Source organism: Salmo salar, chromosome ssa24 (genome assembly GCF_905237065.1).
Source record: "Salmo salar chromosome ssa24, Ssal_v3.1, whole genome shotgun sequence".
In the NCBI taxonomy this organism is placed as follows: domain Eukaryota; kingdom Metazoa; phylum Chordata; class Actinopteri; order Salmoniformes; family Salmonidae; genus Salmo; species Salmo salar.
The window spans coordinates 40,050,291-40,072,500 of NC_059465.1; the positions used below are offsets into that span (position 1 = coordinate 40,050,291).

General features: G+C 43.7%; 1 protein-coding gene across 2 annotated transcripts in view; it reads left to right on the forward strand.

Annotated features, from left to right (window-relative positions):
- Positions 1-22,210, forward strand: part of LOC106585906 (transmembrane protein 132C) — a 497,731-nt gene that overhangs the window by 246,493 nt on the left and 229,028 nt on the right. For both annotated transcript variants that reach the window (XR_006761888.1, XM_045707191.1), the window contains exon 3: positions 4,059-4,202. Coding sequence is in view for 1 of the 2 variants with exons in the window: in XM_045707191.1 (XP_045563147.1) it covers positions 4,059-4,202 (144 nt within the window). In the remaining variant the exon portion in view is untranslated. The remainder of the gene's footprint in view (positions 1-4,058; positions 4,203-22,210) is intronic.

The window sequence follows — 22,210 nt, forward strand, 5'->3', positions numbered from 1 at the left end:
TCTCTCCTTCTCGGCTCTCCGTAGTATAAATCTGACTCATTCGATTACACGGCTCCTCTAGAGGGCTTCAAGGTAACGCAACGGCCCCAGACTTATCGCTCCTGCAAGCCGCGCTGCCCGTCCGAGTGGGGGCGATTTACTGCCCGCCGCGCCATGCACACTGCCCCGGCCCGTAAGTCACGGCATCACGGCGTCACTCTGTCCTTGTGCCCGCTACACTGATGAACAGGCCCCGCCAGGGCCTCAACGCCAGGCCCCCAGACCTCAGATGGCTTCCTAGCGTCCCCTAAGTGCCCTACCCCTCTCTCCCCACCCCACCTCTCTCCCCAACCCCCCTCTCTGGTTAAACAGGCATTATTCTCACTTGGCCTGACCAGCTAGTGTTAGACTATTGGGCAACATTTTCATAGTGCAAAAGCAAATCAATGGTGCAAAGTGCAACAATTACCATAAACCTCATTATAATCTAGCAGTGGGATTTAATTTGAAACTTTTCTTCAACAATGTGCGCTATAAAGAGGCAACTATGTATTGTCCAGTTTACTACAGTTTTAGTGTTTACTACTCTAGTTAATAAGTAGTTATCTTCTTTTAACACACATTGTCGAAGAAAAATGTCAAATTCAATCACACAACGAGATTATAATGAGGTTTACAGTATTTTTGCACATTACACAATTATTTTGCGCTGTGAAAATGTCACACTTCAATTAAGTCTGGCCCGGGACTAAACAGAGATCAGCCTGTAGACACTGTGGAACAAAACAGAGATCAGCCTGTAGATACTGTGGGACTAAACAGAGATCAGCCTGTAGATACTGTGATACTAAACATAGATCAGCCTGTAGATACTGTGGGACTAAACATAGATCAGCCTGTAGATACTGTGATACTAAACAGAGATCAGCCTATAGATACTGTGGTACTAAACAGAGATCAGCCTGTAGATACTGTGGGACTAAACAGAGATCAGCCTGTAGATACTGTGGTACTAAACATAGATCAGCCTGTAGATACTGTGGGACTAAACAGAGATCAGCCTGTAGATACTGTGGGACTAAACAGAGATCAGCCTGTAGATACTGTGGTACTAAACATAGATCAGCCTGTAGATACTGTGACACTAAACAGAGATCAGCCTGTAGATACTGTGGTACTAAACATAGATCAGCCTATAGAAACTTTGGGCATGTTGACTGTCTTTAATGTCTGGGCTGTCAGGAGCTGCCTGGTGCCTGTGTTGACAGACCTCTGGACTCCTGGAGTGTCCCCTCCCTCAACTCCCGTCATGTCTGGGTTTGGTGTGTGATGGACTGGACCTCGTCTCACTGCTGTGTCAGTCAATCATACACACACACACACACACACACACACACACACACACACACACACACACACACACACACACACACACACACACACACACACACACACACACACACACACACACACACACACACACACACACACACACACAAACTGTCTGTCAGTCCCTGATAATAGTCCCTGATAATAGTAACACATAATAACCTCAGTGTTCTATTTAAACTGGGCTTTATTCTGTGAATAGGGGAGCATGTCTGCACTCAGTCAGGACAGTAATTGGGAGCATGTCTGCACTCAGTCAGGACAGTAGGGGAGCATGTCTGCACTCAGTCAGGACAGTAGGGGAGCATGTCTGCACTCAGTCAGGACAGTAGGGGAGCATGTCTGCACTCAGACAGGACAGTAGGGGAGCATGTCTGCACTCAGTCAGGACAGTAGGGGAGCATGTCTGCACTCAGTTGGGACAGTAGGGGAGCATGTCTGCACTCAGTCAGGACAGTAGGGGAGCATGTCTGCACTCAGTCAGGACAGTAGGGGAGCATGTCTGCACTCAGTCAGGACAGTAGGGGAGCATGTCTGCACTCAGACAGGACAGTAGGGGAGCATGTCTGCACTCAGTCAGGACAGTAGGGGAGCATGTCTGCACTCAGTCAGGACAGTAGGGGAGCATGTCTGCACTCAGTCAGGACAGTAGGGGAGCATGTCTGCACTCAGTTGGGACAGTAGGGGAGCATGTCTGCACTCAGTTGGGACAGTAGGGGAGCATGTCTGCACTCAGTCAGGACAGTAGGGGAGCATGTCTGCACTCAGTCAGGACAGTAGGGGAGCATGTCTGCACTCAGTCAGGACAGTAGGGGAGCATTTCTGCACTCAGTCAGGACAGTAATTGGGAGCATGTCTGCACTCAGTCAGGACAGTAGGGGAGCATGTCTGCACTCAGACAGGACAGTAGGGGAGCATGTCTGCACTCAGTCAGGACAGTAGGGGAGCATGTCTGCACTCAGTCAGGACAGTAGGGGAGCATGTCTGCACTCAGTCAGGACAGTAGGGCAGCATGTCTGCACTCAGTCAGGACAGTAGGGCAGCATGTCTGCACTCAGTCAGGACAGTAGGGCAGCATGTCTGCACTCAGTCAGGACAGTAGGGGAGCATGTCTGCACTCAGTCAGGACAGTAGGGGAGCATGTCTGCACTCAGTCAGGACAGTAGGGGAGCATGTCTGCACTCAGTTGGGACAGTAATTGGGAGCGAGGTGAAGAGTGTTCTGTCGTTTCAGTAATGAGGCATGTACTGTTTGGCGTAATACATTACATCTCCATGTAGCCTATGATCAATAACAGAGAGTTGATTTTACCGATTCACACACTGTAGTTGTGAAAACATACACATCCACCCCTATACATACAGTGTACGTTGTTTTATCTTGTGGGTGACTACTTGATTGACTATCTGGGTTTTATTAGCAACCTTGTCATGAAAAGATGTTGGAAAAGTCCAATGCTTTCCAGAATATAGCCAGACTGGATTACATTTTTATTACCCCTCTCCCCAGTTCAGTTCTAGTACATAATTTACAGTTTATAGATTTATTTTGTTGCTTTCAGTGTCATTTTTTTTTTACAGACTATCTTTTACTGTAAGGTCCTTCAAAGTAAATTGTTATAAAGGGACATGAGAAGTAGAATAAAATAGGTGAAACAGCACTCAAAAAGGAGAGACATGGGGGATTGGTTTTACTTAACAATGGTCTTAAATTATGAAAGAATGGTTTTGGGACTGTGTTTGCTTTTTTTATGTCCCACAGCCACTGGGAACAATTTTGTCCTTAAAATAAAGTATTTTCCAAACTGTTTGGAGGAGTTCTGAAGGAAAAGTGCATTTTCGAGTCGAGCGCGGGATCTCCCAAGCCCAAAGGACCCTTCTTGTTCTCGACAAACAGCAAGAAAAGTGTGACACATTTGCAACAGCAGTCTCTGGCAAGACACAAGAAAAGAGAGAGACAAATGAAGGGGTTGTGGGTTTCTTTTGAGAGGAAGTTTCTTATTTTTTCCGTCGATGCTCTTGCCAAGGTCATTGGCACCTTCTAATAACTTGCTCGTTTAATAAACTCCCAGAGTATCTTGTCAAGGTGATGAATAGCGGAGTCAGCCGAAGCAGTATTAAAGGAAACTTGGGAGGGGGAGAAGGAGGGGAGAGGGCGGGATTCTGGGCACATCAATAAACACTAACACAGAGAAAAACACTTAGATACAGTACGGGAGGAAGGAGACATCCTTCACCCCGACACACTAATACATGTCCTGCACACAGGAGCAGACAGACAGACAGACAGACAGACAGACAGACAGACAGACAGACAGACAGACAGACAGACAGACAGACAGACAGACAGACAGACAGACAGACAGACAGACAGACAGACAGACAGACAGACAGACAGACAGACAGACAGACAGACAGACAGACACATTCTCCATGGAGGATCACATTACATACCAATCAGAGATATGAAATGTTCTCAAATTATCTTTGCTATGCATAAGGGTTTGAATGATGTCAACACGATTGCAAGCTGTCACAAAAGCTGTTGGCAAATGACTGCCATTGATTTTTTTTTAAAGAAGCGTGCTAACGAATGCACGTGTGTGTGTATGTGTGTACGTGTCTGTCTCCAGAGCCTGTCTACTGTGCTGTATTATGGGCCTTAACCATGTTCATGCTTCCCATCTCCAGAGCCCTGTTCAGACAAGGAGTCAACTTTGTGTCAGTGAAGCCCAGCAACGTGGCTTCCGCCTGGGAGATCAAACAGGAAACGCTACCCGGAAGTCCCTCTTTATCCGTGTTCTGCCAGAGGAAGGCCAGCTCTACAGGGGAAAGGTAGGAGCCTTTTCAAAACACTATGATAAAATTACCTGACAATATAATACTGTTATTTACTCCTAATGTTAGAACTAATTACGTTATCCCTGCTGTCTTATCAACTGATTACTGGACAGACCTACTGGACACACAGGCATTTAGTCTTGATCACTAGATGTTATGTTTGCAGATTGCCCACTCAGGCTCCCGAGTGGTGCAGTGGTCTAAGGCACTGCATCTCAGTGCTAGAGGCATCACTACAGACACTGGTTTGATTCCAGGCTGTATCACAATCAGCCGTGTTTGGGAGTCCCATAGGGCAGCGCACAATTGGCCCAGCGTTGTCCAGGTTAGGGTTTGCCCGGGGTAGGCCGTCATTGTAAATAAGAATTGGTTCTTAACTGACTTGCTTAGTTAAATAAAGGTTAAATTAAAAAAAGTTTACAAATTAAAATTTAGAGTATTACAGGTACTGGCTACATAAAACTACTAGTTTGATTTTAAAACGTTGACCCCACGGGGACAGCACAGGATCGAAGGTCAGGATCAGGGCTACAGGCTTCTGGTAGCTCATAGTGTAGCGCTGAACCTTAACCTCGCCTCACCTCACATGTGAGTATGGAGAGTGAGGGAGTTGGGTTTAAGGTGGCGGGGGCTTGTGCTAGGAGACGTCTAATTGGCGGACTGGGGTGGAGGGTTGCTGTGGATTGCTGTGGATTTATGCAGGCCTGTTAGCTGTTGGCTAAAGCCTAGAGTGAGCGACCCCTCCCTCCTCCTCCCACCCTCTCCTCTGCTGACAAGCTGCACTGGAAATGTATGACCCCAGTGTCATACTAAATCTGTCAGGCCGGCCGGTAATTGCTCAGTCCTCATACTTCGGGTTTTTATATGCTGGAGAAAATTGGTTCTGGCACTTTAATGTTTCCTCCGATTCAGTTGTTGCCAATAGCCCGTTGCAACTAGTTTCATAATCGTTACAAAATGAAGAGGGTGGAACATAGATTTGTTTGCCAGGTCGTATGGCGAAAGTCTAGTCTTTCACCTGCTCTCGAGAAGGGTGAAAGGAGAAGGGAGGAGGATAAGGCAGGAGGAAAACCAGAAAAGCCCCATGGCAGGTTTTGTAGGCAGAAGAAGAACTCGGACTGGTGTGGAGGAGAGATTTGAGATTCCCTGCTGTTGTTGCATATATAACTGGCAACTTCCGTTCCACTAGTCCCTCAGTGTGTAAACTCTGAGTGCTTATCTCCAGTTCCCCTAGTTCCTCCGTAGGCCTTTCTACACTGCATAGTTCTAAGCCCCAGGCTAGACTGACCCGGGGCTAGATTAGTTCACACAAGCATTTGTTAACCCTGGGCTAAGCTTTAGCCCTGGGCTGAGGAGTCACACTTGTCCTCAATGTGTAGGCTTTTGCAACGTTTCTGATTGGACAAATTTAGGGAGTTCCCTCCCCGTTTCAGCTAGTTTTCTTCTGTTTGGTTTCTAGTTAATTGGACAACTTGGGTGGTTGGTTGGTGCCCAGGGTTTGACTGAAGGAGGCCGGTATAGTTGCTAGATTCAAGAAAACCATAAATGCCTCCTGGATGATGATGATATTGCGTAGATCATTCAGACGTACAAATGCTACATAGCTAACATGGGAGTTGCACAAAAAGTTTTAGTAGGTATTCAGACAGCATTTTGTCAATATCTCCATTGTGTTGGTGCTGGCTTGTCTGAATCAGAGTATGTGAGTGGAGCTGAGCGCTGGCTGGAGCGTTGTCCTTCTCGCCCGCTCCAATTTCGCTCCAGTAGTGCTCACTTCATTTAGCAAACTCAGGGCATGCCCGGCCCAGCATGCATTTGTAGTCTACTTGTGTGCTGCTATAGCGACTTGCTTTAGCTACTGTCATGGAGTTCGGTAAATATTTTCATAAAGAAACTGATAAAATACTCAGGTGCAAAATCAAGGTGACTTACAAAGATGAGGACCAAGAGCAAGAGAGGGAGTGTGGTGATGTAGTGTCCACAACTTAAGAATCATTGTGGAATCTGAAAAGACATGATTGTGTACTCCAAGATGGCATAGCAGTCAGACGTCCTTTGTCCTCCTCTTGTCGTGTCCCGTGTATATATATATATTTGCATCTTTTCTTCAAAACACTCTCCTGCAACCCGCCTCACCAATTAAAAAAAAAAGAAGTATTATTTACCTTAAATCTGAAATCCACAACAGAAGCTAGCCAGAGGTTAGCCAGAGGTTGGCCAGTTCACTGGCTAACGTTGGAGTTCAGCTAGCCACGGTTGGCAGTCATCAGCTATCCCTTAGCTCGAAAAGCTATCACCAGTTTTGTACAGCGCGACTCAGACCAGAGCATACCGGACCTATTTTCTCTCCATATCCCTGGATTTCTACTGCAGGCTATTGACATTTAAACCTGGATCTTGCAGCTAGCTAGCTGCTACCCGAGTGACTATTGGCTAACGTCGGTCCCGGAGCTAACATCAATTATTCCGGAGCTAGCCAGCTGAGGAGTTCCACCAGCCACTCCTGGGCTACAATCACCTATCCGGACCCGTTTTACTGCCGATGCGGAGCCCCATCGGGCCTTCACGACTGGACTACCGACGTTATCTGCCCGAGGGAGTTATCCAACTGGCCCCTCCGTCGCGACGTAACCTGAACGCCCATCTGCGGCCCGCTAATCGTTAGCTGTCTTATCGGCTGCTATCTGAATAGGTCTATCGGACAATTTTCTTGGGCCACTATAACTATAACTATTTTGCCAATTGGACTGGTCCCCCCTACCACACGGAACCCCACTAATCTACAGACCGAAAACGCACGAGGTGGCTAAAAACAGACCTCCCTCCATCTTCTGCCAGCTTGCTACCAATGGCCCGGCTAGCTATCTGAATCTTACTGGACCCTTATGATCACTCGGCTAAGCATGCCTCTCCTTAATGTCAATATGCCTTGTCCATTGCTGTTCTGGTTAGTATTTATTGGCTTATTTCACTGTAGAGCCTCTAGCCCTGCTCATTATACCTTATCCAACCTTTCAGTTCCACCACCCACACATGCTATGACATCTTCTGGTTTCAATGATGTTTCTAGAGACAATATCTCTCTTATCATCACTCAATGCCTAGGTTTACCTCCACTGTATTCACATCCTACCATACCTTTGTCTGTACTTTATACCTTGAAGCTATTTTTATCGCCCCCAGAAACCTGCTCCTTTTACTCTCTATTCCGGACGTCATAGACGACCAATTCTCATAGCTTTTAGCCGTACCCTTATCATACTCCTCCTCTGTTCCTCTGGTGATGTAGAGGTGAATCCAGGCCCTGCGGTGCCTAGCTCCACTCCTATTCCCCAGGCACTCTCTTTTGATGACTTCTGTAACCGTAATAGCCTTGGTTTCATGCATGTTAACATTAGAAGCCTCCTCCCTAAGTTTGTTTTATTCACTGCTTTAGCACACTCTGCCAACCCGGATAGCCGTGTCTGAATCCTGGCTTAGGAAGTCCACCAAAAACTCTGAAATCTTCATCCCTAACTACAACATTTTCAGACAAGATAGAACAGCCAAAGGGGGCGGTGTTGCAATCTACTGCAGAGATAGCCTGCAGAGTTCTGTCCTACTATCGAGGTCTGTACCCAAACAATTTGAACTTCTACTTTTAAAAATCCATCTCTCCAAAAACAAGTCTCTCACCGTTGCCGCCTGCTATAGACCACCTTCTGCCCCCAGCTGTGCTCTGGACACCATATGTGAACTGGTTGCCCCCCATCTATCTTCAGAGCTCGTGCTGCTAGGTGACCTAAACTGGGACATGCTAAACACCCCAGCCATCCTACAATCTAAGCTTGATGCCCTCAAACTCACACAAATTATCAATGAACCTACCAGGTACCACCCCAAAGCCGTAAACACGGGTACTCTCATAGATATCATCCTAACCAACTTGCCCTCTAAATACACCTCTGCTGTTTTCAACCAAGATCTCAGCGATCAGCGATTGCCTGCATCCGTAATGGGTCAGCGGTCAAACGACCTCCACTCAACACTGTCAAACACTCCCTGAAACATTTCAGCGAGCAAGCCTTTCTAATCGACCTGGCCCGGGTATCCTGGAAGGATATTGACCTCATCCCGTCAGTAGAGGATGCCTGGTTATTTTTTTTAAATGCCTTCCTCGCCATCTTAAATAAGCATGCCCCATTCAAGAAATGTAGAACCAGGAACAGATATAGCCCTTGTTTCTCTCCAGACCTGACTGCCCTTAACCAACACAAAAACATCCTGTGGCGTTCTGCATTAGCATCGAACAGCCCCCGTGATATGCAACTTTTCAGGGAAGTTAGAAACCAATATACACAGACAGTTAGAAAAGCCAAGGCTAGCTTTTTCAAGCAGAAATTTGCTTCCTGCAACACAAACTCAAAAAAGTTCTGGGACACTGTGAAGTGCATGGAGAATAAGAACACCTCCTCCCAGCTGCCCACTGCACTGAGGATAGGAAACTCTGTCACCTCCGATAAATCCACTATAATTGAGAATTTCAATAAGCATTTTTCTACGGCTGGCCATGCTTTCCACCTGGCTACCCCTACCGCGGTCAACAGCACTGCACCCCCCACAGCTACTCGCCTAAGCCTTCCCCAGTTCAATGTGTCAAATCGGATGGCCTGTTGTCTGGGCCTCTGGTAGTCTCTATTGGGGTGCCACAGTGTTCAATTCTTGGGCCAACTCTTTTCTCTGTATACATCAATGATGTCGCTCTTGCTGCTGGTGAGTCTCTGATCCACCTCTACGCAGACGACACCATTCTGTATAGTTCTGGCCCTTCTTTGGACGCTGTGTTAACAACCCTCCATACGAGCTTCAATGCCATACAACTCTCCTTCCGTGTGGCCTCCAACTGCTCTTAAATAAAAGTAAAACTAAATGCATGCTCTTCAACCGATCGCTGCCTGCACCTGGCCGCATCACTACCTGCCCGCATCCAGCATCACTACTCTGGACGGTTCTGACTTAGAATATGTGGACAACTACAAATACCTAGGTGTCTGGTTAGACTGTAAGCTCTCCTTCCAGACTCACATCAAACATCTCCAATCCAAAGTTACATCTAGAATTGGCTTCCTATTTTGCAACAAAGCATCCTCACTCATGCTGCCAAACATACCCTCGTAAAACTGACCATCCTACCGATCCTCGACTTTGGCGATGTCATTTACAAAACAGCCTCCAATACCCTACTCAATAAACTGGATGCAGTCTATCACAGTGTCATCCGTTTTGTCACCAAAGCCCCATATACTACCCACCACTGCGACCTGTACGCTCTCGTTGGCTGGCCCTCGCTTCATACTCGTCGCCAAAACCACTGGCTCCAGGTCATCTACAAAACCCTGCTAAGTAAAGTCCCCCCTTATCTCCGCTCACTGGTCACCATAGTAGCACCCACCTGTAGCATGCGCTCCAGCAGGTATATCTCTCTGGTCACCCCCAAAGCCAAGTCCTCCTTTGGCCGTCTCTCCTTCCAGTTCTCTGCTGCCAATGACTGGCACGAACTACAAAAATCTCTGAAACTGGAAACACTTATCTCCCTCACTAGCTTTAAGCACCAGCTGTCAGAGCAGCTCACAGATCACTGCACCTGTACATAGCCCATCTATAATTTAGCCCAAACAACTCCCTCTTCCCCTACTGTATTTATTTATTTTGCTCCTTTGCACCCCATTATTTATATTTCTACTTTGCACTTTCTTCCACTACAAATCTACCATTCCAGTGTTTTACTTGCTATATTGTATTTACTTTGCCACCATGGCCTTTTTTCTGCCTTTACCTCCCTTATCTCACCTCATTTGCTCACATTGTATATAGACTTATTTTTCTACTGTATTATTGACTGTATGTTTGTTTTACTCCATGTATAACTCTGTGTTGTTGTATGTGTCGAACTGCTTTGCTTTATCTTGGCCAGGTCGCAATTGTAAATGAGAACTTGTTCTCAACTTGCCTACCTGGTTAAATAAAGGTGAAATAAATAAATAAAATAAAATACTTACTACATGCACATCCTAACAGAAAGGAATGAGGAGGGTAGATAACTAAGTGTGTCATTGTAGCAAAGTATTTATAAACCAAAAATCTGACCTTTTAAAAGTTTGGTTCATTTTGGTTCTATTATCTATACAATAGACCATCATTGATGTTGGCCCAATAGGCCTGATGACATACTACCTCTTTCAAGGATCTTTCTGTTTTGATTGGGTTATTTTGCCTAAAATCCTTTAGGCCTACCTATAGAAAAATACAAAAACAACTCTCCATCCCTGACAAGACTGGCAAGAGTTTGCCGGAAGGGTGTTGAGCATCCCCGTGGCTCTGTAAGCGCAGAGAGGGTATTTTCCGCTGCTGTCCTCTCCAAGCACCATCGCGTGAGCCTGAAGCCACGGACTCTGGCCAAGCTCATGTTTCTAAAAGTGAATTCAAAGGCCTAATAAGACAATTGTCATATCATTTTTATTTAATTCTAATTAAGTCACAGCCTTCATGTGCAATTTATAGACTATAATAATTGAATACAACAAAATGTTGTTTAAATGCTGAGCGCGTAATGTTTATGGCAGCCTAGTGTGTCACATGTGACTCATGATATTTTCTGTCTCTTAAACCATGCTTTGTTTTTTTCTTCAGTATGACTAGTGTGGGTGTGGGGCGTTAGAGAATGAGAGGTTTAGATCCACCCGTCTACATAAAGCATCTCAGTTTAGCCTCTTAGCTCATAATGAATAAGAATACATGGACATGGTGGTACCTGATCCTAGATCAGCTTTCCTACTCAGAGACACTTCCTGAATACTGGCCCTGAGGTTACCGTGATGACAGACGGCTGTAATGTGGAGTTATGGTCTGGTCTGATACAGATAATTAAACGGCATAGAGAAGAAGAGTTTTAAAGAATGGATAATAACTGCCATTGGACTGCTTATACATTATTAGTGGCCGTCTTGTGATCAGATGATCGGATCCAATGTTTCATACGTGAATATCTGGCTGAAAATATAGATATTGTTGTGTCTGTGTGGTATTTTTTTTGTTATGAGGCCATACTGAACAGTTAAACCCAAGCACTGTTTCAGCATCCCCAGTCATAGAGAATGTAGTCTATGTCCCCAGATCTCTCTGTGGTACTGCAGTATGCCTTCGGTGTTGTCTTGGAATAGTCAATGTGGTTTACGGCCGTGGAGAAGAATGGGAGCTGGATGAGCTAGCATGTTTTACAGCCATGAGGGATGGATTAATGGATGAGAGGTTATTGTATAGATGAGAGGTTAATATGTAGATGAGGTTAATATGTAGATGAGGTTAATATATAGATGAGAGATGAATATATAGATGAGATGAATATATAGATGAGGTTAATGTATAGATGAGAGATTAATATATAGATGAGGTTAATATATAGATGAGTTTAATATATAGATGAGGTGTTAATATATAGATTAGGTTAATATATAGATTAAATGTAGAGGTTAATAGATAGATGAGGTTAATATATAGATGAGGTTAATATATAGATGAGAGATTAATATATACATGAGATACATGAGATGTTAATATATAGATGAGATGTTAATATACAGATGAGGTTAATATATACAGTTGAAGTCAGAAGTTTACATACACCTTAGCCAAATACATTTAAACTCAGTTTTTCACAATTTCTGAAATTTAATCCTAGTAAAACTTCCCTGTTTTAGGTCAGTTAGGATCACCACTAAATTTAAAGAATGTGAAATGTCAGAATAATAGTAGAGAGAATGATTTATTTCAGCTTTTATTTATTTCATCACATTCCCAGTGGGTCAGAAGTTTGCATACACTCAATTAGTATTTGGTAGCATTGCCTTTAAATTGTTTAACTTGGGTCAAACGTTTCAGGTAGCCTTCCACAAGCTTCCCACAATAAGTTGGGTGAATGTAGGCCCGTTCCTCCTGACAGAGCTGGTGTAACTGAGTCAGGTTTGTAGGCCTTCTTGCTCACACATGCTTTTTCAGTTCTGCCCACACATTTTCTATAGGATTGAGGTCAGTGCTTTGTGATGGCCACTCCAATACCTTGACTTTGTTGTCCTTTAGCCATTTTTCCACAACTTTGGAAGTATGCTTTGGGTCATTGTCCATTTGGAAGACCCATTTGCGACCAAGCTTTAACTTCTTGACTGATGTCTTGAGATGTTGCTTCAATATATCCACATAATTTCCCTTCCTCATGATTCAAAAGGCACTCGCACATCTGAGCAATCTTTTTTGCAGGTGCATGGTAACAGTTGAACAAGATGAAGGAAAAAGCAAACCGCACACTGCTGTTGATAGTATCACTGATCTTTAATAAGCTTACGTATCGGCCTCACGGCCTTGAGGCCGATACATAAGCTGATTAAAGATCAGTGATACTATCAAGAGCAGTGTGCGGGTTCCTTTTTCCCTTCACCTTCCTCATGATACCATCTAGTTTGTGAAGTGCAACAGTCCCTCCTGCAGCAAAGCACCCCCACAACATGATGCTGCCGCCCCCATGCTTCACGGTTGGGATGGTGTTCTTCGGCTTGCGAGCATCCCCCTTTTTCCTCCAAACATAATGATGGTCATTATGACCAAACAGTTCTATTTTTGTTTCATCAGACCAGAGGACATTTCTCCAAAAAGTACAATCTTTGTCCCCATGTGCAGTTGCAAACCGTAGTCTGGGTTTTTTATGGTGGTTTTGGAGCAGTGGCTTCTTCCTTGCTGAGTGGCCTGTCAGGTTATGTCGATATAGAACTCGTTTTACAGTGGATATAGATCCTTTTGTACCTGTTTCCTCCAGCATCTTCACAAGGTCCTTTGCTGTTGTTCTGGGATTGATTTGCACTTTTCACACCAAAGTACGTTCATCTCAAGGAGACAGAACGTGTCTCCTTCCTGAGCGGTATGACGGCTGCGTGGTCCCATGGTGTTTATACTTGTGTACTACTGTTTGTACAGATAGGCGTTTGGAAATTGCTCCCAAGTATGAACCAGACTTGTGGAAGTCTACAATTTTTGGCTGATTTCTTTTGATTTTCCCATCATGTCAAGCAAAGAGGCACTGAGTTTGAAGGTAGGCCTTGAAATACATCCACAGATACACCTCCAATTGACTCAAATTATGTAAATTAGCCAATCATAAGCTTCTAAAGCCATGACATCGTTTTCTGGAATTTTCCAAGCTGTTTAAAGGCACATTCAACTTAGTGTATGTAAACGTCTGACCCACTGGAATTGTGATACAGTGAATTATAAGTGAAATAATCTGTCTGTAAACAATTGTTGGAAAAATGACTTGTGTCATGCACAAAGTAGATAACCTAACCGACTTGCCAAAACTATAGTTTGTTAACAAGAAATTTGTGGAGTGGTTGAAAAATGAGTTTTAATGACTCCAATCTAAGTGTAGGTAAACTTCCGACTGCTACTGTAGATGAGAGTTTATTGTATAGATGAGGTTAATATATTGATGAGAGGTTAATATATAGATGAGAGGAAAGGGCCTTCCCAAACTGTTTCCACAAAGTTGGAAGCACAGAATCGTCTAGAATTACATTTAAGTAATTTAGCAGACGCTCTTATCCAGAGCGACTTACAAATTGGTGCATTCACCTTATGATATCCAGTGGAACAACCACTTTACAATAGTGCATCTAAATCTTTTAAGGGGGGGGTTAGAAGGATTACTTTATCCTATCCTAGGTATTCCTTACAGAGGTGGGGTTTCAGGTGTCTCCGGAAGGTGGTGACTGACTCCGCTGTCCTGGCGTCGTGAGGGAGCTTGTTCCACCATTGGGGTGCCAGAGCAGCGAACAGTTTTGACTGGGCTGAGCGGGAACTGTGCTTCCTCAGAGGTAGGGGGGCCAGCAGGCCAGAGGTGGATGAACGCAGTGCCCTTGTTTGGGTGTAGGGCCTGATCAGAGCCTGAAGGTATGGAGGTGCCGTTCCCTTCACAGCTCCGTAGGCAATCACCATGGTCTTGTAGCGGATGCGAGCTTCAACTGGAAGCCAGTGGAGAAAGCGGAGGAGCGGGGTGACGTGAGAGAACTTGGGAAGGTTGAACACCAGACGGGCTGCGGCGTTCTGGATGAGTTGTAGGGGTTTAATGGCACAGGCAGGGAGCCTAGCTCGCTAGAATGTCTTGTATGCTGTAGCATTAATATTTCACTTCACTGGAACTAAGGGGCCTAACCCGAACCATGATAAACCATGAAAAACAGCACCAGAGCATTATTCCTACTCCACCAAACTTTACAGTTGGCACTCTGCATTGGGGCAGGTAGCGTTCTCATGGCATCCGCCAAACCCAGATTCGTCCGTCGGACTGCCAGATGGTGAAGCTTATGGTGATCTTAGGCTTGTGTGCAGCTGCTTGACTATGGAAACCCATTTTATGAAGCTCCCGACAAACAGTTATTGTGCTGACGTTGCTTCCAAAGGCAGTTTGGAACTCGGAAGTGAGTGTTGCAACTGAGGATAGACGATTTTTACGTGCTACGCGCTTCAGCACTCAGTGTTCCCATTTTGTGAGCTTGTGTGGCCTACCACTTCGCGGCTGAGCCGTTGTTGCTCCAAGTGTTTCCACTTTACAATAACAGCACTAACAGTTGACCTTGGCAGCTATCGCAGGGCAGAAATTTGATGAACTGACTTGTTGGAAAGGTGGCATCGATCCTCCACCAAATTTGACTTGTTGGAAAGGTGGCACTGATCCTCCACCAAATTTCACAGTGGGTGCGAAACATTGTGGCTTGTAGGCCTCTCCAGGTTTCGCACCCACTGTGAAATTTGGTGGAGGATTGGTGATGATCTGGAATCAGGCAGATATGTCTTTGTGAAGGACGCATGAATGAAGCCACGTACAAGGCGTGTCCTGGAACAAAACTTTCTTCCTTCTGCTCTGACAATGTTCCCCAACACTGAGGATTGGTTTTTCCAGCAGGACAATGCTTCATGCCACACAGCCAGGTCAATCGAGGTGTGGATGGAAGACCACCAGATCAAAACCCTGTCATGGCCAGCCCAATCTCCAGACCTGAACCCCATTGTAAACCTCTGGAATGTGATCAAGAGGAAGATGGATTGTCAGAAGCCATCAAACAAAGCCGAGCTGCTTCAATCACCCAACATCAATGTGAAAGACTGGTGGAAAGCATGCCAAGACGCATGAAAGCTGTGATTGTCAATCAGGGTTATTCCACCAAATATTGATTTCTGAACTCTTCCTAAGTTAAAACATTAGTATTGTGTTGTTTGAAAATGAATATAAACGTATTTTCTTTATTCGAGGACTGACAACACCGCATATTTTTTGTTATTTTGACCAGTTGTCATTTTCTACAAAGAAATGCTCTAAATGACAATGTTTGTATTTGGAATTTGAGAGAAATATATATATATATATATATATATTTATTAAATTTTTTATTTTTTTTTATTTTACCCAAACACATAACTAAATCCAGAGAAACTGGTCATTTTGCAGTGGTCTCTTAATTTTTTCCAGCTGTATATATTAACCTCTCATCTATATATTAACCTCATCTATATATTACCTCTCATCTATATATCAACCTCATCTATATATTAACCTCATCTATATATTAACCTCATCTATATATTAATGTCACGCCCTGACCGTAGAGATCCTTATTATTCTCTATGTTTGGTTAGGTCAGGGTGTGACTCAGGTGTGGAAGTCTATGTTTTCTGTTGCTATGTTTTCGGGCGATTAGGGTTCCCAATCAGAGGCAGCTGTCTATCATTGTCTCTGATTGGGACTCATACTTGGGGTGGCAGGGTACCCTAGTGGTTAGAGCATTAGACTAGCAACTGAAGGTTACAAGTTCAAATCCCTGAGCTGACAAGGTACAAATCTGTCGTTCTGCCCCTGAACAGGAAGTTAGCCCACTGTTCCTAGGCTGTCATTGGAAATAAGAATTTGTTCTTAACTGACTTGCCTAGTTAAATAAAGGTAAAATAAACTTAGGCAGCCTGTTTTCCACCTGTGTTTGTGGGAGATTATTTTCTGTTTAGCGTCTATGCCTGACGGAACTGTTCGCTTTCGTACTTTTGGTTATTCTTGTTTGAGTGTTTCCTGAAATAAATTATCATGAACACTTACCACGCTGCGCTTTGGTCCGCTTTGGTCCAACCTCATCTATATAATAACCTCATCTATATATTAACGTCATCTATATATCAACCTCATCTATATATTAACCTCTCATATAGCCCAGTTCTATAGCCCAGCCCCTATCATACAGCCTAGTCCCAGTCATATAGCTCCAGCACTATACCTAGTTAGATAACTAGCCAGTTCTCTTGCTTTCCTAGTTCTCTGTGAATTGACAAGGGCCCATAGGGCATTCGGGTGCTATTTTAATGACGCCACAAATAAGAGGACTGTAATATCATAACAGATAAATATATGTCTCCACAGAGCATAAATTCCATGAGCCTTTGTTGTTATTGATCAGTTTTTCTTTACAAACAAGTAGATGTCTGGAGGAAAATGTACGTTTTAATGTACATTTTCTGCAATTCTCCACATTTGCAATGGGGTGTAGAGAAATTGTTGCAGTTTGCTGACATGGACTAATTGAGTGACTTTCAGTGACTGACATAACAAGAGAAACTGCTGATGCACCACCACATTTAGAAAATGCACCTTTTTCTATTCTACTATTCTAACTCTCAACATTAAGTAGAGCCCCCAAATGAGTTCCTAAGAATTAAAATAAATAGAAACAACATTTATTTATTGATTAAAAAAAATTGTTCGAAGGCTGGGGTACGCGGGCCACCAGTTGTCCATCCCTGCCTTAAATCCTGTTGCTTGATAAAGTGAGTAATAATGTGCAGTCATAAAATTGCAATTTTCCTCCGGCAGGGATGACAGACTGTAGTAGTATGTTACATAGTGCGTAGGAGGCCATTTAGGACACACTGCCTTATATGGTCGTAATCTTTTTTCGACTGCTTTTCCTACAGGAGGTAGAGCACACAGAGATAATCGTCAACTAGCCGTGAAATGGTCCTGTGTGAATCACATGGTAGAGCATGGTGACAGCAACACCAGGGTTGCAGGTTCGATTCCCGCTGGGACCACCGCTTTGGATAAAAAGTCGCTTTGGATAAAAACCGTCTGACAGATGTTTCATGTTTTTAAAGGGTTTGTTGTCTTTTGCAAATCATGTTATGAATTCATCCCAAACCAAGAGCTGTTAAGTAACTATAGAGGTTTATATACATTGTTCCACATGAGCCTCTTAGTGACCTGAAAAACATAATCCTGTGTACATTTTCACTTAACCTTTTTTATGTTTCATGAATATTACAAATGGGTTAGTCAGCCATAACGTGTTTATTTCGGTCTGAATGGCTTATGTAAATCAATGTAACATTTATGTCATTCTTGAATTAAGATCATGAATACATTTTGATTGGTTTAGCATATTTAGATACAGGCAATGCACATGATTAAAGTAACAATTGTTTAAAGAGGTGGGTAATGAGCGGTGTCAAGCTGCATGCCGAATACGTGGTTGGAAGAACATGGTCAAACATGTAACGTGCAATTTCCTAACGAGTGTTAAATTTTCATTCATGAATGTAAGTGTAAGGGCTCCATTTTACACTCAGTGCAGCCGGCGCAGTTTGTGAAAACCCTGTAGCATTTTGAAATAGAAAAGGGGGCAAGTGGCTGTCATTTAAAAATGGAACACTGCAGCTTGATTTGTAAAGAGCCCGGTTGCTTCACCATAGACTGCATCTGCTTTAAGAAGAGTGAACTGTTAAGCTAATGCTCTCTGTTTAAATTGACAAGAAAATATGTTATGATGGTCCTAATATAAACCTCTACCTACAATATTGACCAACGTTTTTATTTGCTAATAATGAATTATTGATCTCTTTACATTTTCTTAAACAAAATACTCTGCTACCACTCTGTCATAGAATGATTGTTTGTTTGTTGACTTTTGCAGAATGAGCTGTTTTTGACGTTACATAAAACGTTCAATAATGCATGCAGGCAATGAGGTGCTCAGTGCCTAGTGTGAATCTGAAATGACATCCTATTCCCCTATGAGCCCTGTTTTAGAGTAGTGCACTATATAGGGAATATGGTTGCGACCACCAGGTGGAGAGTGTTATGGTTAAGTAGGGTACGGGTTAGGGTTAAGGTTAGGGTTAGGGCTAGGGTAAAGGTAAGGGTTAGGGAAAGGGTAAGGGTTAAGGTTTAGGTTAGGGTTAAGGTTAGGGAAAGGGTTAAGGTTAGGGTTAGGGTTAGGGTTAGGGAAAGTGTAAGGGTTAAGGTTAGGGTTAAGGTAAGTGTTAGGGTAAGGGAAAGGGTGAGGGTTAGGGTAAAGGTAAGGGTTAGGGTAAGGGTTAAGGTTAGGGTTAGGGTTAAGGTTAGGGTTAGGGTTAAGGTTAGGGTTAGGGTTAAGGTTAAGGTTAGGGTAAGGGTAAAGGTAAGGGTAAGGGTTAAGGTTAGGGTTAGGGTTAGGGTAAGTGTAAGGGTTAGGGTTAGGGTAAAGGTTAGGGTTAAGGTAAGGGTTAAGGTTAGGGTAAGGGTTAGGGTTAAGGAAAGGTTTAGGGTAAGGGTTAGGGTAAGGGTTAGGGTAAGGTCAAGGTTTAGGGTTAGGGTAAGGGTTAGGGTAAGGGTTAGGGTAAGGTTAAGGGTAAGGGTAAGGGTTAGGGTAAGGGTAAGGGTTAGGGTAAGAGTTAGGGTTAGGGTAAGGGTTAGGGTAAGGGTTAGGTTTAGGGTAAGGTTAAGGGTAAGGGTAAGGGTTAGGGTAAGGGTAAGGGTTAGGGTAAGGGTAAGAGTTAGGGTTAGGGTAAGGGTTAGGGTAAGGGTTAGGTTTAGGGTAAGTGTAAGGTTTAGGGTTAGGGTAAGGGTAAGGGTAAGGGTTAGGGTAAGAGTTAGGGTTAGGGTTAGGGTAAGGGTAAGGGTAAGGGTTAGGGTAAGGGTAAGGGTTAGGGTAAGGGTAAGAGTTAGGCTTAGAGTAAGGGTAAGGTTTAGGGTAAGGTTAAGGGTAAGGGTTAGGGTAAGGGTAAGGGTTAGGGTAAGGGTAAGGGTAAGGGTTAGGGTAAGGTTAAGGGTAAGGGTAAGGGTTAGGGTAAGGGTAAGGGTTAGGGAAAGGGTAAGAGTTAGGGTTAGGGTAAGGGTAAGGTTTAGGGTAAGGTTAAGGGTAAGGGTAAGGTTTAGGGTAAGGGTAAGGGTAAGAGTTAGGGTTAGGGTAAGGGTAAGGGTAAGGGTAAGGTTTAGGGTAAGGTTTAGGGTAAGGTTAAGGGTAAGGGTAAGGTTAAGGGTAAGGGTTAGGGTAAGGGTTAGGGTTAGGGTTAGGGTTAGGGTAAGGGTAAGAGTTAGGGTTAGGGTAAGGGTTAGGGTAAGGGTAAGGGTTAGGATAAGGGTAAGGGTAAGAGTTAGGGTTAGGGTAAGGTTTAGGGTAAGGTTAAGGGTAAGGGTTAGGGTAAGGGTAAGGGTTAGGGTAAGGGTAAGAGTTAGGGTTAGGGTAAGGGTTAGGGTAAGGGTAAGAGTTAGGGTTAGGGTAAGGGTTAGGGTAAGAAGTAGAGCTGAGCGATTAACCAACTTCAGTTCAATTATTATTAATTTAATTTTGTTCCGTATTTTTTTCTGTGAGCTCAATGCTGCACAGCAGTTTCTCTAGAGATAAATCAGATCGTGCCCAAACTGTGCGATGTAGTTGTAGTTTTCAACAGGCCAATGGGGAAGATACCTAGTCAGTTGTACAACTGAATGCATTCAACTGAAATGTGTCTTCCTCATTTAACCTCATCCCCTCTGAATCAGAGAGGTGCGGGCGGCTGCCTTAATCGACATCCACGTCTTCGGCGCCCGGGGAACAGTGGGTTAACTGCCTTGCTCAGGGGCAAAACAACAGACTTTCACCTTGTCAGCTCGGGGATTCGATCCAGCAACCTTTCAGTTACTGGCCCAACGCTCTAACCACTAGGCTACATGCTGCCATGTTCTATGTAGTGTAGTGCAGCAAACATGATCATTAACTACAATGACCATAATCCATTGCGTGGCTACTTGTCCAGTCTGTGTTTCTTTTATGCCTGTGCGATCAAGAGGGGATACATAGAGATACGTTTCTGAGTGGTATCTCTACCTGAAAATACATGATCTAAGTGATTGATAGTTGGTATTCAGCAGTCATAAAAGTATAACTTATTTACTTTGAGAACTACTAAAATAGTGATTTTGTCAGACAGCATAGTCAGCAGCTCTATAGAGATGAGTTGATGACTTGGACTGAAATAATAAGATAAAACGTGCCTGTCTATATAATGAATATGAATTGGGTGGGTTGAGATGATTAAATATAAAAGCACTAAACCTCTCTCTAAAAGCTTCACTCATTCAACAGTTTTGCTTGAACCTTAAATGGTCCTCCAGTAGATTAGAAGAAAAGCTTAAAAATGGCCTTTTTTCCTTTGTGCAGATTGCCATGTCTCATTTTCGATGAATTGAAAATGGAACCTTTTTCTACGTATCTCTCTGATTTTCAAACAAGCGTTGCAGAGCTGGCTACAATTTAAATGTCCTCCCCCTGAGGAGACAGAACCACATGTTAAAACAAATATTATGGCTGAACTCAAATATACAGCTTGATAAAAGACCTGCATTTATGGAAAATATGTTTGAAAGGTGTATTTTGTTTTTAAATGATATTGTAAATTGGAATGGTAGAGTTATGTCTTTTATGGATTTATCAGAATTGTACGGGAAGGTCTGCTCAATCCAAGATTACAACCAATTGATTCCAGCATTGCCCCAAAAATGGAGGAGGCAGGTGGCAGCGGGAGGAGGTAGGGAACTGGTCTGTCTGCCCAATATAAAGGATCAAAACTGGCGGAGGAATAAAAATAGCATAAATAGGAAAGTATACGGGTTTCATTTGAGGACCAGGATGTTGACAGCTGTGCCATACAGATTGTAAAATAGTTGGGAAGAGATTTTTGATGTACCGATTCCATGGTACAGGGTGTATGAGTTGATATACAAGACTTCGTGCTTTTCAGCTAAAATTATTGTACAGAATTCTTGCCACCAACAACATTTTGAATATTTGGGGCACAGTCGTTGCTGCAGCTCTGCAGATTTTGTTGTGAGGGTACAGAATCAATAGACCATTTGTTCTGGTATTGCCCTCAGGTAGCCTTTTTCTGGTCTCAGGTTCAGGAATGGCTGAAAAAGCATAACATTCATCTGTTGACCCTAGAAATAGTACTGTTAGGAGATCTGGAGAGACCTGGTCAGTCAATTACTAATATACTAATACTCTTAGTAAAAGTATCTATCTTCAACTTGCAATCTGTGGATTCTATTCGATTAGATATATTCAAATTGCATGTTAAACATCACAGCGTAGTTGAAATATATATTGTGCGTAGAAATCTGAAGAGGGTGGCCAGCAGAGATAGGTGGGATGGGCCGAGGGAAGCTGAGGGTTGGGATGTGGAACTGGAGACAAGTGGGAGTGGAGATGCTGAGCGGGGGATAGAATGACGGTCAACAAAAGAAACTCAAAATAAAACAAAACAGAAAGTAAGTTTGAATGACACTGAGGGACAACGTTGTTACAGCGAATGCACACACACACACACACACACACACACACACACACACTGGATGTAAACTAGCCCATGGAGTGAGGTTTGTGTTATTGTTTAGGACATCCCAAGAGAAGAAGATTTCAAACAGATGAATGAAGAATACAGATGAAGATCACCTGAACCCAGTACATGGTGTGTGTGTATTTACATGTTACTTGTGTGTGTAACACAGGTGCATGCCTCTTGCCCCTCTGAGTGAGGTCACACAAGCTACACAGTCCCCAGGCCCTAACTCCTTCCCCCGATCTTCCATTCTCCCCTCAGTCGCTATGGGAAATGGTGGAAAGCTCTGGAGACTACGATCGTGC